Raw genomic sequence first — 18,140 nt, forward strand, 5'->3', positions numbered from 1 at the left:
AATCTCATGCTCTGTGACACGTGTGACCAGAACACCGAACTAAACGCCGAACTATATCCTGTCTTCAGGCTTGCGGTCATTACCACAATGGACGGTGTTCAAGTAAGCAGCTCTCGCGATCGCGGCAGCAATTGGTCACAGGAAGAGATCAGGCTACTAATTTCAATCTGGAGAGACGAAAACGTCATCCGTATGATGGACGGCACGTCGAGAGATCGGCAAGTGTATGAAGTCGTCGCTGCCAAGGCCAGGGAGAAGGGACTCGAGAGGACAGCGGAACAATGCCACAACAAATCAAACGGTTGCAAGCTCACTTCAAGTCCGTGTCCGACAACAACTGTCGTAGTGGCAGAGCTTGAAAAACGATGCCATTTTATGATGAGCTGTAGGTAGTAAAGGGAAAGCAACTGGTAGTCAAGGGAAAGCAACTCCACACATCGTTCATATAAATTTGGGTTGTTTGCGTTTTGTGTATGATATTGTGTATGATATAAGTGTATATCATGTTTGGCTGTTTTATGTAAAATGTTGCTTAGCCATGGCGAGACGTACCTGTAATCTACGTGTCTTGTGTTAATCCTCATTATTTGGTGTATTCATGTACATGGAAATTACATCCAGTGTTACTAGTGTCGCATTGGACGGAACTTTGATTGTCTCAATTTTCCGTATAAGAGTCTGATCTTAACATGAAATAGATACCGACATCGGACGGGGCGAGGCTATCAATATTCTCTCCTAGTAAATTCTTCATCGAAGGCGTCTCGATTGGTTGACAGAACAAAAAAAGAGCGTAGACAGCAGCTGCACGATGTGTTGGTCCGCCATTCCAAGCAAACGATTGTTCTCTAGCCCAGATATTGCTGAGGGCGCTTGACCCGAACTAAATTTATACCTTGTGTATGACGGATCACTTCGATCGCTGATAAGGAATATTTACAGAGCGACTAATCAGATTCTCTCAGGTTTAAAAAAATACACGTGTAAACCCACCTATAGTCTCTCATATGCATACAAGTTGAGTGAGTTCAACTTTTAATTATATGAGCAAAGTTTTGCATGTTCTCTGTAGTATGGTAGGCAAAGAAAACTGTGCAAACTTTGTTTGTCATCTGATTAAACTGGGTTTTGTTTGAGTATCAAACTATACAAAATCAACTTGATACTTCCAGCTGGAAACACTTGGCAGCTTGGTAATTTGAAAAATAGCAAACAGCAGAAAATTCAACAAATTACTCAGATAGACACTCTGTGCACTAAAGGAATGCATTAGAAACATGGTATGGAAGCATATCTAGCATGAACATATCTAATGGAGCGGCAAGCCACTGGGCCCTTGACTGTGCATCGCTGGCAAACTAACAGTTTGGGAAGTCACGAGGAGAGCAATTTTGTTTTGCAATCTATGAGTGGTTGAATTATTCAGGTAGGAGATCGGAATCGAGTTGATTTCGGCGGAAAGTAGTTTGAAAAGTAGTTTTTCATGTGCAGTCCAAATTGGGACAATCGCATATCGCCGGTTTTGTCTATGGCAGTCAGCAGGGCTGTGGTGGGAGGCCGTATAACGCCAGGAACACACAGCATCATATGCAGGGCTAGGGGACTTGGTACGTATTATTTCCAACAGTTTTCCTTCATGCAAAATTGAAATCTATCTGTAACACAAACACATTGTCATCTGTTCAATATATTTTGAGAAAAGACAAGTTGGAACATGTTTACATCACCTCAGTTGTTAATATGCCGGTACTTCTGCCTGTGTCCATATGCATTACATATGTAATATCTTTTAGTTTTATAGACTAGCAACTTTACGCATGTGTGTGGTGTTCTTTTCTCATGAAAGTAACAGACACCTGTCCCAAACATCAGCTCCCAAAATCTCCAGCTGTGTAGTTAGTAGCTGATGCTCATTAACAGTGATGGATTTTATATAATTACATATGATGACAACATATATGTGTCTTGAAATGCTAGTTCATTTTAATAACTTGAAGAAAAATCTTTTATATACAAATTGAAACTACATCAACCATATGCCTTAATAATTCCTGTGCATATTTATTAGATCTAACATCTGTGCAGAAATATGCAGCATCATAACATGACCTTAATAAACTAAGCTCACATAAGAAATTCTTTCTGACCAGTTAATTGATAAACACATCCTATCATCAGGCAGCAACAAAAATTCATCGTCAATCCTTCAGTTAATATGCTTGACTTTCAAAACAAGATATTCAACATTTCAATATCCAATCCAACATTTTCTGCAGCGATGCAAAAAAGTCATTTTTAATGTCTCACTATGCGGACAGGATTTAAAACAGAACATTTATGGCCCAACGACAGGTTTTATGGATGTTTGTTGCTTAGTTCAAGGGCCCTCAAAGGTCATGCCCTTTTTGCTATGAGTCTTGTCAATGAAGGCTGTAAGGGACTGGTCAGTTTCTTCAGCCTGGGGGGGGGGTGGTGGATTCATGGGGGAGGGGGTCACCCTGTTTTTGACTTTGGTGATAGGGGGGTCACCATGTTTTTGAAATGCCCAATGGGGGGGGGGGGGTCAGTGTGTTTTTGAATTTTGACACAGGCTCACCATTGCCTAAAATGCTAGTGTCAGCCACAAATTTCATCATTCAGTTGTATTTTTCGGCGCGCCCTTCGGGCGCGTAACTTTAATAATCAGTCATATTTTTCAGCACGCCCAACTTTAACATATCAAGCATACATACATCAGAGATATCTGTATGTTCAATATTTTTCAGCGTGCTCTTCAAGCTCATTACTTTAAAGTGTGAGTCCTGCCACATTTTGAGACTTTTTCATTTGACTTGGGGCATATACTATAGTTCTGGTTGTCAATGAAATTGGTATTAATAAAACAAACATTTACACACAAACTGAAGCTTATTTGAGCGGTTTTTAGACGGTTGTATTATGTTATTTCGACGAAAACACGGGAAAAGTTGCACTTTTCGATTTCCATCATGGCGACATTTTCCGGAAATTGCCAAGCTCGCCCCGTTTTGGCGCAAGTAGCTGTGACGTCACTAATAGAATGGGTGATGGTGACTTCGTGCATTGACTATGGAGATAGTGATAATTTCATGAGTGAAAGCAGTGCAACTGAGAATATCATCGTCACAGGAGATATGACAAAGCTGTTCAGAATTTACAGGCCTGCAAATTTTAACAGTCGGAACCTTAACCTAAACGAGAACAAGAGCGGAACTCTTGTTGACCGTCGCGTTAGTGACAAGCCCACCGTCACCACAGTTAAACACACCAGTGCACTACCGTACACAAAACCGCAAGCTAACAAAATATAAATATAAGTCTGGAGTTGCCATCCCACCTTATTATTACTTCTCAACACAAATTGCCTCGTTCAAAATCTGAATACAAAAATTTGAATTACACCATGACGCTTGTAGATAAATGTAGTAGAGATCAAGTTGAAAATTGTCCACCGTTCATAACACACATCTTTCCTATCAACAGCTGGAAGTGGAACAGGCTGAGGGTCATGTTAGCATAAACACCAAAGGTAGTATTCTCGCCGCAAAATCTTCAGTTTGGCGTTATAAAACCTCACATGAACATTGGCACTTTTAAAAATATGTGACCGTAAAGACATGTCTAGCCAAATTCTCGGGAAGAGATAAATTAAAATTGACATGATGTAAATATCGGGCACACTTGCACCCGAGGCCGGGCGGCTCAGCCGGCCATTTCTGTGACGGAGTGATCAGCTACGCTTCCGCAGTTTTTTTTCTTGATTAAGTGTCAGCGATATAAAGCACAGTGTTCATTGTTTCATGACTGCGAAATTCTTAAAGAAGCTAAAATATTTTAGGGGAGACTTAGTCGAGCAGAAGGGAACAGATGACGACAACGCGACTGCTTCGTCAACAGACTTTCACTTCTTTGCATGCTACACGTTGTGTCACTGTTACTGGCAGCGCCGTGCTGTATTATACACAACCTATCGTTCAGTCTCGCAAAGAGTCAGTCAATCACTACGTAAACTTTTTAGGAATATAAAATTAGATATCTCCTAACGTTACTAATTATAGAGTCACACATGCATGAGATCTAGTACTTGTATTCATTTATTTATATACAATCACTTTCGTAAAGCATCTGAATCGGCGATCAGTCTTGGGGATGTAAACACGGCCATACTTCTCCGCGGCCCCGCATCCTTGACATGTTTTGGGCAACCTGTCGCAGTCTTGCTGCTGTTCTCGCTCTTGTCCACAGTTGATGATGATACACGCGAAGCTTTCTGGTGACAATGGTCGTACTGGTACGGCATTGCGATCACATAATTGATGTAGTAACTCCAGGAATTAAAGTCTATCTTACCGTACATCTGGCTTCCGAACCGTGTTTATTCTAAGTCACGGCACTCGAAAATGTGCACCGCAGAAAACGCTTGTCTGAATGCCTCTTTTCCGACCCTTTCTTGTAATTTTGTCAAATGCGGCTAATACATCATCCTAAAATGCAATAAACTGACAATGGCTGCAGTTACTTCAGCCACCAAAGGCGTAACTTCTCACCATGTTGAAGCCACAGCGGTATGCATTCGCTATGGCCGAGGTGAACACACTCACTCGTACATTCTATTAGTTACGTCATTTCCGGTGGCAATGCCCGCGAATTCCGAAACGACCCGAATGGCAGCTAACTTCAAAGTCGCACAACATATTGCATTTTAATAATATTTAACCGCGTCGTTTCATTGGGGTGATGCTATTTATTGATAAAGTAGGGGTGGCAAAATCATATAGCATGGCTCATTTTAAGCAAAATTAACTTTGAATTTATGCGGGACATACACTTTAATATATCAGACATTTTTCAGCATGCCCTTCAGGTGCATGACTTTAATGGACAAGGCATATATTATCAGAGATATCAGGATGTTTCATATTTTTCGGCGCGCCCTTCGGGCGCCATACTTTAATAAATCAGAGATATCTTGATGTTTGCTAAGTGAAAGTGTACCACTATGAAATCTGCATTTCATATGAAAAGGATGACAAATTCCTGATACTTTTCTGTTCTCTCTATGAGAATTCATGAGAAAGCAACATGCACAAATATTTCACAATATATATTTGATACAGTGACTTATTTTAGAGATAAAAATACCGTCAATGACGCTGTACCTTCTCTAATGTGTGGCCAGGTCAGGTAATTGGTTGTTGGCATGGAGTTGTTGGTAAATAGTTGATGTTGTAGGGGCATGAGGTGGGATATGGACCCAAAGAACCCAAAAGATGATTAAATACATCAATCAAAAAAATTCTAAGCTACAGTATAAACTGCCTAAAGATAGTTCAATGTGGGAAAAAGTTAAATAATTCAGAAATAAGAATTCACAGTCCAAAATAATAATGACGCACTTCCTTACTGACCTGAGTGCATGTGAAATACACAACCTGGCATCTGTAAATTAAATGTATACCAAGTGATCATTTTAAGTCACTTTTAACTGTTTTTAATGGATTTTCCAAAGAGTCCTGTGAAAATGATGAAAAACGCTTTATCTGGTCTTGTGTTTGTATAACCACATGGCTGATAATTGTCATAGTATTGAAAAAAAATTGAAAGTGAAGAAATTACTGTTTTAAATAGGCATATTTTCCTTGAAATACATGACCGTGTAAAGAGTATATGCTAAAAGTGTTTAAGAGCAAATTTCTTTTTAAAAAATAATTTAATCTGTGACCAAAGGATTTCTATTCTTTGAGTTTACAAATTCAAACATTGCAATTTGTTCAATCATCTTGTGCAGCGCAAAATTTATAAAATGACTGAAAAACAAAACAAATTGGCAGAATTACAGTCTTTGTGATGTAAAATTATGGGTTGACATCACGATAACTGTTAATCTGTTTGAAGTTCTAATATACTATAATTTAAAAAAGAAAAGTTCATGCAGAAACGGTAAAATATATTGTCAGCAATGTAGTGTTAATTTTGACTTTACATCAAAATATGCCTTTGCTGGATACCAAATATATAGGGCGAAATATTAAAATCAGCCATGTTCAGCAAAATCCACACAACAGCATTGATCCTTTTCTAATTTGATTTGATTTGCTTATGTTATCCTTGTATGACAGTCAGTACAATATGGAACTTGAACACAACACAGTGAATAAGTATGCTGTAAATGAAATGGTGTGGCTGCATCCACATGCAGCAATAGGAGTGCCTTTGTCTCTCACCCCTCATTTCCAACCTGTCCCATCCCTGAAAAAATAGTTTGGTCTTATATTTATAATGTTAATAATTTCTGTATTTGTTAAAATGTGCGCATCTCAAAAACTTTTGATCATAAACATTTTCATTGTTTTTATAGCTGACCAGTCAGTTAACCTGTTTATATTGAATATTTGCGCATTTTTCCGCAGTATTTGACATTTTCTGAATACCTTCTTATTCAGTTTGTCATTTTCTAAAAGTTTAAATGCTCCATTGTGTGGTCAAGCTTTCCACAAGCATTAAATGTGGTACTTCATATAGGAGGGTCTGCCTCTAGAGGGCGGGCATCATGAATAGTGTTTGTTGGTTAATTCTTCCACGTAAACTTCTGATTGTACTGTAAACATTGAACATGGCCGACGTCCGATTTTCCTGTCTAAAACTTTCACTCATTTTCGTTCATATGACTCTGAAACTCCAGGAAACGATTGGGAAGAAAGGGTTATCTTGAAATATTGAGGTACTCGCCGATATTTTGCAAAATTAAATCAGAAAAATGCAAGGAAAATGCCGACAGGCTTACACAATGACAGTTTTCAGATTCGGAGGCATATGATCATCTCTGCAGATTATGCAACAGGCCCAGATCACGTGAGGCCATGAGGGAAAACCACGCAACTCAGTACCAAACACTAGCGCTCACAGAGTGAGCAAACACAAAGTGAGTACCCCTAACGTCAGCTCAGTAGTCTGTAATAGATTGTAGTCAACTAAGAAACCTTGGAGAAAGGCTTAACACTGTGGCTATGCCGCTAAGTCCCTTTGATTTTTGTCATAGCTCAAAATCGTTCTCCCACACCTCAACCTGAGCCATGAACACCCCCACCAGTTTATGATATGACCCATCACAATGGCATGACGTCAACGGATCTTGACAGACGGAAGTCTTGACAGACGGAAGTTCTTGACAGCAGCATATTGGTTTTCAACTCTAATACCTTCTCTGTCTATAAATAGACACGAGAAGGTAAAAAATGACAAGATATCTTTCCTTCTCATTGATGAAATTATTTCCTTTGTTTCACAGGTTTTCTGTAGAAAGATGCTTTTTTATGAACAAAATAACAGTTAAAAAGGCAGTTTTTGTCATTATTAGCTGTGCTTTTATGGTTTCAATGTTACAAGAAAAGGTCCTCTCAGACACTGTACACATCAGATTTGGCTAAAAAAGCTCTCTATGGCTCCTCAGGAGATTTAATTGGATGGTTGGCAAGTCTTAACACCCATCAAAGTTTTTGATTCACTGCTTTTTCCTCTTTGATATCAATGATTGACATCCATTTCTGTACAACAGTTCAGGACATCTGGTTAAGCATAGAAAGTGTGAAATACATCCACAGCTCATTCAAAATACAGCTCATTCAAAATGTACTGTATTCAAACTTTAAGATAGACACTTTGAAATTCCTATCTTACAACTGACATGTCAACAATTTCATAAAACATAGAATGACTATTTAAAATATAAATATATGTAAAATGTAATATATATATATATATATATATATATATATATATATATATATATATATAATGTATGTCCACCATTTGTTTTACCTATGTCGCCCCGGGGGGGGGGGGGGGGGGTGTCACCCTGTTTTCAAATTTGGAATGGGGGGTCAGCCACTTTTTGACGTCTGCAAAAAATAATCAAACCCCCCCACCCCCACCCCCACCCCCCCAGGCCGAAGAAACTGACCAGTCCCTAATCTGGGCCAGTACAATCATGTTTGACATGTACTTACCTCAAACCAGTTTGTTATCCAAGGGACTTTGGGATCGGTATTCTCAACACTGAATAAAACATTTTTTACTGGTACTATTGTTCCTTCTGCTACTGCATGTATTCTAATTGGAATACGACCTCCATGTTCCTGTAAATAATCAATAAAATCAAACAAATCTGTAAGTATAGAAGATTTTCAGTTTTTTAAATGACAAATTCTGTTGAATTCTTCAATTACAGCAATATTTTTGGGGGCTGAAGTTACATCTTTTCTTAAAAGGAAGGACAGAAAGACTTGGCTTACAAATGGTATGGCCAGCAATATTATGAAATGGACACTTTACTTTCGAAATACAGAGGCTCTAATACAAGTTAGTAAACATGACAGATTGTTGTGAACACACCTCATCCGCAGTCTGTGTTCTAATTCGCCAATTGACAGTCACGTGGGATGCGTTCTTTTTGTGCTGATCCACGTAAACGACGTCATCAGGCATCATTTGTCGGAACTGTTGCCTGCCAGGCATCAGTTCCGAAAAATGATGCCCGCTGACGTAAAAAAAAACATTGGCGCATGCGCGAACTGGAATGTAAACAAAGATGCCGTCTGCGGCCGAGTGAAACGATAGTCGAGAAATTTCTCGGTTTATCCTACTTTCTGAAGAAGAACTGAATGCTCTGGTTTCAAACAAGGACTCAAAACGAACGAAGACGATAATCAAAGGTGCATTGAACGTTTTGCAGAAGTATTGCGACCCTGTCGGGAAAAACTTTATCTTGCTGAATCACTCCGACATATTACATCATATAGCTTACATGCGACAACTTTTGTGTATGGTACGTTCTTATGTATGACTACGGATGAGGTGTGTTACAAAACACATATTGACTGGCCATTAGGGCAACAGCATACGTCTTTAACCCCTCGGGCCTGTGAGTCACCCCCAAAAACAGACTGTTTCCCTCGGCCTACGGCCTCGGGAAACAGTCTGTTTTTGGGGGGGACTCACAGTCCCTCGGGGTACAGACGTATGCTGTTGCCCTCATGGCCAGTCAATATGTGTATACTGTTGTGACCAAAGGAAACGAAGACAAGACCTGAGAATGTCCTCATTCTATCAGAAATAGTTTGTTTAGAGCTGTCATTTGCCATCACAAAACAGCAAGTGAGTGTGTTTTGATCATTTATTTATTCATTTGTTTATATAGCTAAGAACAGTAGCACACTGCCGGCCAGTCTGTGTGAAACCTAAACCCTGTCATAACACTGAATGTGTCAGAAACTATATACAATCATGCAATAACTGGACTACTACACCAACAACTTGGCAAAAATATGGTTTTGAATGTAGAATTTTCAGCAATATTAGAATTTCTAGTACACACAATCCAACACACTCCAAGAAAAGGCTCATGATATTATGGTGTAGGAAGTCAGAAATTGTCTTAACCCTTTCACCACATGGTTAGTCCCAAATCCATTGTTTTCTATGGTAAAGTTGGACCTGTATACAGGGAACTGGGGTGAAAGGGTTAAACTGTTTCAATTGCATACTAGGAATTATTTCCATGATCACAACGTAAGTCACTCTAAGGCAATCCTTAAAGAGGCACTCCCACTTGGTAACATTTTTAAAGCACATTTTTTTAATGCCAACAGTCGATATTTGATGTGGCAACTGCGCATGGATCGCGAGATATCGATAAAAACATGTCATTTCCCGAGCGTATTTTTCACATCCCGAAGTTTTACAATCGTTTCTGATTTTGACCCAAAATCTCCCGAAGGTTTGTTGTCGTGCTGATTGACGATATTCTAGGGAGTCTATACCGGTAAGTTTGATCGACGCAATTAATTTACTTCCAACTGCAAATACTTTATATACAGCATTATGCCTTTATGTCAGGTAAATTTTTTAAAACTTCTCCTTAGTTTTTGTCATTTTCATTATTCTAAATCAGTTGTATTATATTTTTAACCTATACCACATAAACATCAGTTTTTACGTGTCAAATATTAGCCGCCTCCGATGACTACATTTTGTCGTCTGCTACATAGTACGCCGCCCGCGTGGTATGCGTCTATGCATACCGATCACCGACGCCAGTGGTACTGTGGCGTACAGCAGCGTAAGCGTGGACTCGTACTCCATAGCTTAGTTGACAATGGCACCAGTGCCGAACGTTTGGTGTTTGGAAGCTGAATTTAGGTGGGCTACTGGAATTCAAACTTTTACTTTTTTGAAGACATGTTTTTATCTATATCTCGCGATCCGCGCGGTCGCCACGTCAAATATCGACCGTTGGCATTAAAAAAATGTGCTTTAAAAATGTTACCAAGTGGGAGTGCCACTTTAATTTCAAGTATCCACAAAGAGGTGACTTAGTGTAGTGTGTTTGTTTGACATAAAATGTCTAAGATTTGAAAATTATCAAGGAAAATATAAGTACATGTACACAAATCGCACTGTAGAGTAGAAGTGCTCACAGCCATAATGACCATTTTATATGTCAAGGCAGTTTTCAATTAGTATGGTCCAAAGTATGTTGACAAAGTCCCCTTGTGCCTCCATCAGAATTAGTGAACCCCTCTGCCCAATAAAAAAATGATGCCCTCCTATTAGAAGATGATAAACATTCCACGACTCCTAAGTGCTGCGCAAATTTCAATGACTGCCGTATCATCATTATTGTCATAATAACTATGACATCAATATATCATTGTCATTGTTTATTGTAGTTTTGAAATGCTTTAAAATATTTTCCTTTCTATTTCCTTGCTTTGCCTTTCTTATAACATGGCATTACTTTCATTTTTTCTTTCATTCCCGCTGGTTAGCAGATTCCAGCAATATCACTTCTAAACTTTCTACTATTTATTCTAATTGGGACTCACAACAGGAAGAATTTTGCTTTATACAGCAATAAACTTTACGATAGCAAAAGATCATTTTGAATAGAGTTCTACACTGCCAGATTGTACAGCCATCGTGAGTTCATAGATATAGCCGATGACAGACAGGCTTTGTACCTGCTGCTCCTGAGTTTATGTACATAGAGAAGCAGAGAGGACAATACTGATACAATATTGCAGCCATGTCTATGTATCTAGCTTCCCAACAGTTAGTGGGTACTCTGGCAAATGCATGATTATAGCAGCTTAAAATATTGTACAAAATATGTTTTAATCGATGGTTATCTAAAAAGATACAAAAAAATAAAAAATACCGCAATTCTACGGTGTCGCTCAAATTTGATCAGAATTGGTATGTACCAGTATGGGTTACCAATGATCAACAATAAATGTTGTTTCTATTTTTTCAGTGCAGGAAAATTCTACGTTGATGTTATGACAATAATTTCTGCACAGTACAGCCAGAAAAACAACGAGAAATATTTAAACCAGAAAAACAAGAATGACAAAAATGATTAAGGTCTGAAACTTTAGGTACTGGAGGTCAACTTTAGCAACATGCATAGCAGAAACAAGCCCCTCTTAGTTCGAGTATAGACGGTCTTCCCCCCCCCCCCCCCCTCTACTGTCTATAGTTTGAGCAGGTCTGTTAATTTGTAACAGTTCATAAACGATGACCGGAAATGACTCAAGATCAGTGGAGTTGGCCTGTTTCTTACTGGCATGCCATCACTCCTGCACATTTGCAGGATTTCACTTTTTCTTACCTCATTTGCACATTTTTGACACTGATGTGTTCATTTGAACAAATTCACATCTCAACCCCTGCATCTACCTGTACACCAAATACTGAGATGGTAGCTCTGGCGGTATGGGAGCCTTTGTGTGTGACGGACATACATCCGCACATACATACCCACAAACATAGACATACAGACGCCACCGACTCATCATATAAGCTCTTTTTGGTATTTATATACAAAACCAAATATGAGCTAAAAACATGTCTTACATGTTTCATACTTGTCATTACAATCCTATATCACATTCATCCAACGCAAACATCATCACACAAACTAGCACACAAACCTGGTATGCATGAGAAACGACTTGAACCATAGACTTACACAAAGTCATAAATTGGTTGATTAACTAACTATCAATACTGTGAATAGTGAATTTCAGCATATAGGCTAAGACCCTGGCTAAGACGTAACCATGCTTGAAAGTTTTCAAGATTTTTGAAATTAAGCAACGATCAAGACAAATTTATAATCAAACACTTTACAATGAGTAAATATGCAAATTTTGAACTTTCTACTTCAGCATAAAAGTACAGTGATAGCTAGTGCATGTACAGTATATACATGATAACTTTTGTTGATAATTATTTCCTCATTGCCTGATTAGAATGTGTTTTTCAGAAAGACATAATTTCATCAAATATTATCACTACATGTACAGGGTAATGGGGTATTGAATATCATATCATGGAGCAAATGCAGTGATCTAATTGGTTGAGACGTGAAAAGAACCATGGTATATTTGCAAAATACCACGGTTGGCACATGTGTGAACTCTCGGCAAGTGCAAAACTCTTTTTTTGAAGTTTCATCCCAGAATTTCAATATAAGGTTACGACATAATAGTGATAAAGCATAGCCAGCAGAAGTATACCACTCGATTTTGACCAGTCCACTTCATATAAGCACTCACTATTGCTCGTGCATATATGTCGTGAACTGGTCAAAATGTTGTGGTATACCTTCGCTGGGGGTGCTTTATTGCTTACATATGATCCTTTTGCAGTTGTTGCAAGCTTCATATACCAATAGGCTATGTGACATGAAATACATATTGCTTTTTTGGAAACACTGACAGCAAAATGAGTGCCACAGAGTTCATGTGGTACGTCATGGATCATGGTAAAAATCTAACAATCACTATTTCATTATCATATTCCTTAATTTGACACTCTGTTATGAAATGTCAAGTCTTACATCATACCAGTATATTGATGGCACAAATACAGTGATCTGATTTGTTGAGATGTGAAAAGAACCGTGGTATATTTGCGATATAGCGCAGTTGACAAGTGCGCGAGCTCTCCACAACAGTAAAAATCCTTTTTTGATATTCAATGCCATTGGGGTGAGGGAAATGTAGAGGATTTACTTGTTTTAGGTGGGGATTTTCCAGATTGTCTTGCCCTAGGGGTGGGGCATTTGACAAATTTCATAAGACAAATTTCCTAATATCCCCCACTATGCCCCAAGGTAGGGGTTGACATTGACTGCCGCATAACTGTAGCCCATAGGGGCCATTTTGACTGTGGCGTTGGCTTCTTCCGTATTCAACCCCAGCCTGAATACATTTGATGTTGCCAACCAAAGCTTGATCAGTCTACTGACGAATGTGTTGATGAGCTAGCTTGCTCAGGGTTAGGTATCAAGTCATTTGTAGGGTGAAATCGTAAAATATGTTTGCCAAGATTAGGTTTGTCCATGTGTTGGTTTGTTTGTGGAGCTGCTGTAGTGTGCTACAGTCTAAAGTGCATTCCACAAGATGTGCACATCCAACCTGAGCGATCTTAGAGTGATGAATTGTAACTTTGATGTCCGATGGCAAATAATATGCTGTTTAGTCGATGTTGAGGTTCAGGGTTCACGCTTTGACACACCCCATTGACTGTACTTTGCTAGTGCTGGCATTATAGCATATTCCCATATTTAAAAAATATAGTCTATAAACATACCTATTCCAACAGAAATTTATCCGAAAATGGACATTCATGGTAGGGTACATGTGCATGGACGTCTAGGTTAATTTCTTCAACTGTGACTATTTTGACATGGTTTTTACAGAGCAATCAAGCGTGACGCTACCCAAACCACACTTTGCATGAACTGAATTCTAACAGGGGCAGCTTTTATTTAGACCTCACAGTGGCCTTTAAACATTCTACAATTAACTTACCTTGAGTATATAGTTCCAGCCCTCTTCATTGAAGCAATCTTGTCCAAAGTGTAATTTGTAAAACTCTTTAGCTTCAACAATCTTTTCTCTGGATATGACTGGACCAACTAGCCATTTTTTCAGCAGGTACTGAAGTCCAAAGAAGACCACCTCTGGAAATTTTCCACCTCTACATTCAAAGTAGGAGTATACAGTTGTTGTTCCAGGTGGGTATTGTAAATGGTGAGTTACCTGAAAGATAAGTAAAACAACTTATATCTATAGTTTTTCAGGTGACTCCATGCATGAAGACTAACGACCTTTAACCTGGCATTAAGCTGGTTAATGGTCTCTTGAAGTCTGGCCAGGTATCAACACTCTGATAAATCATTTCTATGACATGTCTTTAGTGTATGATTTATGTCTGTTGACATCATTTTCTTTCAGTCTGGGATTGAAAAAAATCAGTTTTGTCAGTATGAAGGGGAGTGTCCAAGTTACTCCAGGAACCTAAAAAATGTAAAAAAATATGTGATGACTTTCCATTCAGACCAAATGCAATGATTGTAAGGATACTCAACAGAGATCACAAACAGTATACAAAATTGATGTTAAATTGTGCAGATGTAAATTAACACTACAATTATTGTTCAAAAACTAGCTGTTGAAGTATCATTCATTGACAATTTACTGCTACTCCATGGGTGTTGTTGTAGGTTACATACATGGATCTCTTTGTTCCCTGTTCCTTGTATTTAACAGCCCCATACACCAGTCTAGCATATTCATGGCAAGTATATAAACATGAAAATACCATTACATGATATTGCATGTTAACTGCAGTGAGCACACACATAGGGTGAGTACATTGGTTCATAATTTGAGCTATGGCTGTATTCAAGTTCTACTATTTGGTAAGAAAGTTGAAAACAATGTGACTTACAAATTGTCAAAAGCACAGAAATCCTCTGGGATTAACCCTTATAAAGTGGTACTGAGCTTTATGATTGACCTACATTGACCTGTATCTGTACACACTAGCCCTGACCCACCCCTTTCAACAAGTAGATAGTCATTGGTATGCTGGCCCTCTCATGATTTTTGATTCAATCTATGATAAATAGACATGCTAGAAAGTTACTTTTCTAGTTTTGACTGGCCTGTCAAGGCTACCTAGAAATGCTTGAATGTAATCAAGTAGAAAACTTTAGTTCATGCAAGTCTGGAAGCATGTATGGCTATATGTAGACTAGCTGAACTTTAATCCCATATGCTACAGATTTATTGCTCTACTGGACAGCACATTGTATTATACAGGTAATTTAGAACAGTAATTGCAGATAACATGTTTATATTTAAATTCAAAAAATAATAAATGTTCTAAACATCCTGCTGCAACATGCACATGTAGTAGACGATGAATCCTTTTGGCCTGAAAGAAAAATTTACAAACTCTAACCAATTTGTTTGAAAGGACAGGGTAATTAATGCTTTGGTTGCTAAAATGTGTCTCCTATTCAGATCATTTAACAGGTAAATCTGAATGGGATCCCCCATTTAACTACACCTACACCATGTGAAAATTTCTACCAAGAATTCCAATATGCTTGTTTAAGGTAGCTGGTACACTTATTCGTCAATCATTTAACATCATGGGAGACTGCTATATCAAAATGACTTCCTAAACTATAAACATGAGTGTGAAATAGCTCACAGATACATGTATACAGAATAACAATTTGTAGGCTACAAGTATGAATGTAATATGTGGATTCACAGTTATTGGACTACAAGTGTTAATGTATGTGGATTCACAGTTATTGGACTACAAGTATTAATGTATGTGGATTCACAGTTATTGGACTGCAAGTATAAATGTATGTGGATTCACAGTTATTGGACTACAAGTATAAATGTATGTGGATTCACAGTTATTGGACTGCAAGTATAAATGTATGTGGATTCACAGTTATTGGACTGCAAGTATTAATGTATGTGGATTCACAGTTATTGGACTACAAGTATAAATGTATGTGGATACAGTTATTGGACTGCAAGTATAAATGTATGTGGATTCACAGTTATTGGACTACAAGTATAAATGTATGTGGATTCACAGTTATTGGACTACAAGTATAAATGTATGTGGATTCACAGTTATTGGACTGCAAGTATAAATGTATGTGGATTCACAGTTATTGGACTGCAAGTATAAATGTATGTGGATTCACAGTTATTGGACTGCAAGTATACCAAATGTATGTGGATACAGTTGCCGGAATACAAGTATAAATGTAACAGAAAGTGAAACAACTCATACTTAAACAGTTATTTCATTTCAAAATGGTACCTATTATATTGCAGAGAGTATAGAAATATATAGGTTATAATAAATTACAAACAGTAGCTCCAAATATTACTTGTATGCCTGTTCCAGACAGGGTCCCTGCCAAGTGCTTTGATGCTTTCGACAGGTTGTTTTGAAAAGTGCTTAAACGTGCATGTGAACAATTCAGTTTATCATCGCTATTAGAATCTCTCTCCTCAACCATACAACCATCGAAAATGTTCACTTCGTGCAAATTTGGCACATTTTCAGAATATTATTTTAACTTGTGGATTCATCTGATCCCAAACATTGGAAAAAGCTCAGGTAGGTTACCATAATGAAATAATGATCACACACGATATAAACTGCAGACAGCATTTCTCTGATTTAGAAAGTAAGTTATTATTACACTTGTTCAGAGAAGGGGTGGCGGTGTGTGGCTGTACATGAAAAACCCAGGGCCCACTTAACACCTAAAAATCTCGTTATTCTAGGACTCCATTTTAGAGACCTTTATGACCTTTGACCCAAGTCAAAAGTCATAGTGCCAGAACTGTCAAAACGTTATAGGGTAAAAAGCATTTGCATGACCGTGTTACCAGCAAAGCCTACCATAATACCGCATTAAGGGCTATGTTGTTGCTGGCAAGCCTTTCCAAAAAATATTTCTTGAAATACTACAAAATTTGGGTGAAAGAAAATATCTATCACCGTCACAAAATTCCAGCTTCTGAAAATTATCAGTCATCTGAAGTTATACAGTCTGACTGGTGTTTTTTTAAAGTACGAACCAGAGGAAGCTTCGCTGTTCGTCCGTAAAGTACTTCCAATTCATTTGGCCATGGTCAACTTTTCCTGAAAAATACTAGGAGTAGTAAAGCCACTTTGTTTGGATATTTTCTATCGGGCAAAAATCTTCCATATATGGAGTTCTGAACAATCAGTGACAGTATTTAACCCTTTGTGCACCAAAGTAACATTTGTCTCCCTTATAAAATACCTCCATCAATTTTGTCAGATTTTTGCCAAAATGTTGATAAAAACTCTGTCCAATGAAATGTTGTGTCCATTTTGTCCAATATTATCAAAAAAATTACAGAAAAGTTCATAAAAATTGGAAAAATGTTGCACTAAAAATTTGGTGGGAAAAATACAGCACCAAAGGGTTAAAACCAAGTCAATATTTACTTTGGCTAAAGTCAGGGGTGTCTCTTTCATGGTTCCCCTGCCACAGAAAAAGATATTGATGCTTATTCAGTGTAGCTCAGAACCCGGGAGTGCTAGCGAGATGGGTTACGAACCGACAGTTGGAATGCGTTCTTATGTGGCACTCAAAAATCAACCCCATTTTCGACCAAGTCGCTGAAATACCCACCCAATTGGGCAGCATGTATACATATTACCATGCCCTGTCAATTGGTCGAGCTGAACCACGTGACTGCCCAACAAATACACAGTAATGGTTTGTTTTCATGCCTGTGAATATGAATAATATCGTAAACACAGTAACTTTACGGCTAAAACGGTCTTTACGGCTAGAAATGGTCAGCGCGTCGTCCGTTATTTCTATAGTACTGGAAGTACACCCCCCTCCCCCGGGGTGTTGTACACCCTTTGATGGGAGGGTAAAGCCAGTGGTTTTGTTAAGGGCAGTCAGCAGGTGAATGTTCACAGGGTTCCCCAGTCATATTACCAGGGTTTCCCTTAGTATATCAATGCAATCAAATTACGGGACTGGAAATTTGTTACTTATGTTCCAAAATAATTTACCAATTATGTTCCTTAATCTTAGGAAAAACCCTGAAACCATTTTGAAAGCATTGTGCAGCGCACATCGACTCAGGTGTCAGACTGTTAAATGTTGGGATGATCCCCTCTATGTGTAGTAAATGTCTATCACACATTTCAAAAAGTTGAGGCTGTCTTCCTGTCAATCA

The 18,140-nt window shown here is 38.3% G+C and overlaps 1 protein-coding gene across 1 annotated transcript in view; it reads right to left on the reverse strand.

The window, feature by feature from the left end:
• LOC139134542 (nicotinamide phosphoribosyltransferase-like) overlaps positions 1–18,140 on the reverse strand; it is a 47,797-nt gene that overhangs the window by 27,832 nt on the left and 1,825 nt on the right. The window contains exons 2-3 of the mRNA XM_070701422.1: positions 13,896–14,126; positions 8,025–8,153 (exon numbers count right to left, since the gene is read on the reverse strand). Of these exons, the coding sequence (XP_070557523.1) occupies positions 8,025–8,153; positions 13,896–14,126 (360 nt within the window). The remainder of the gene's footprint in view (positions 1–8,024; positions 8,154–13,895; positions 14,127–18,140) is intronic.

This window comes from Ptychodera flava, chromosome 6, assembly GCF_041260155.1.
Source record: "Ptychodera flava strain L36383 chromosome 6, AS_Pfla_20210202, whole genome shotgun sequence".
Taxonomy (NCBI): domain Eukaryota; kingdom Metazoa; phylum Hemichordata; class Enteropneusta; family Ptychoderidae; genus Ptychodera; species Ptychodera flava.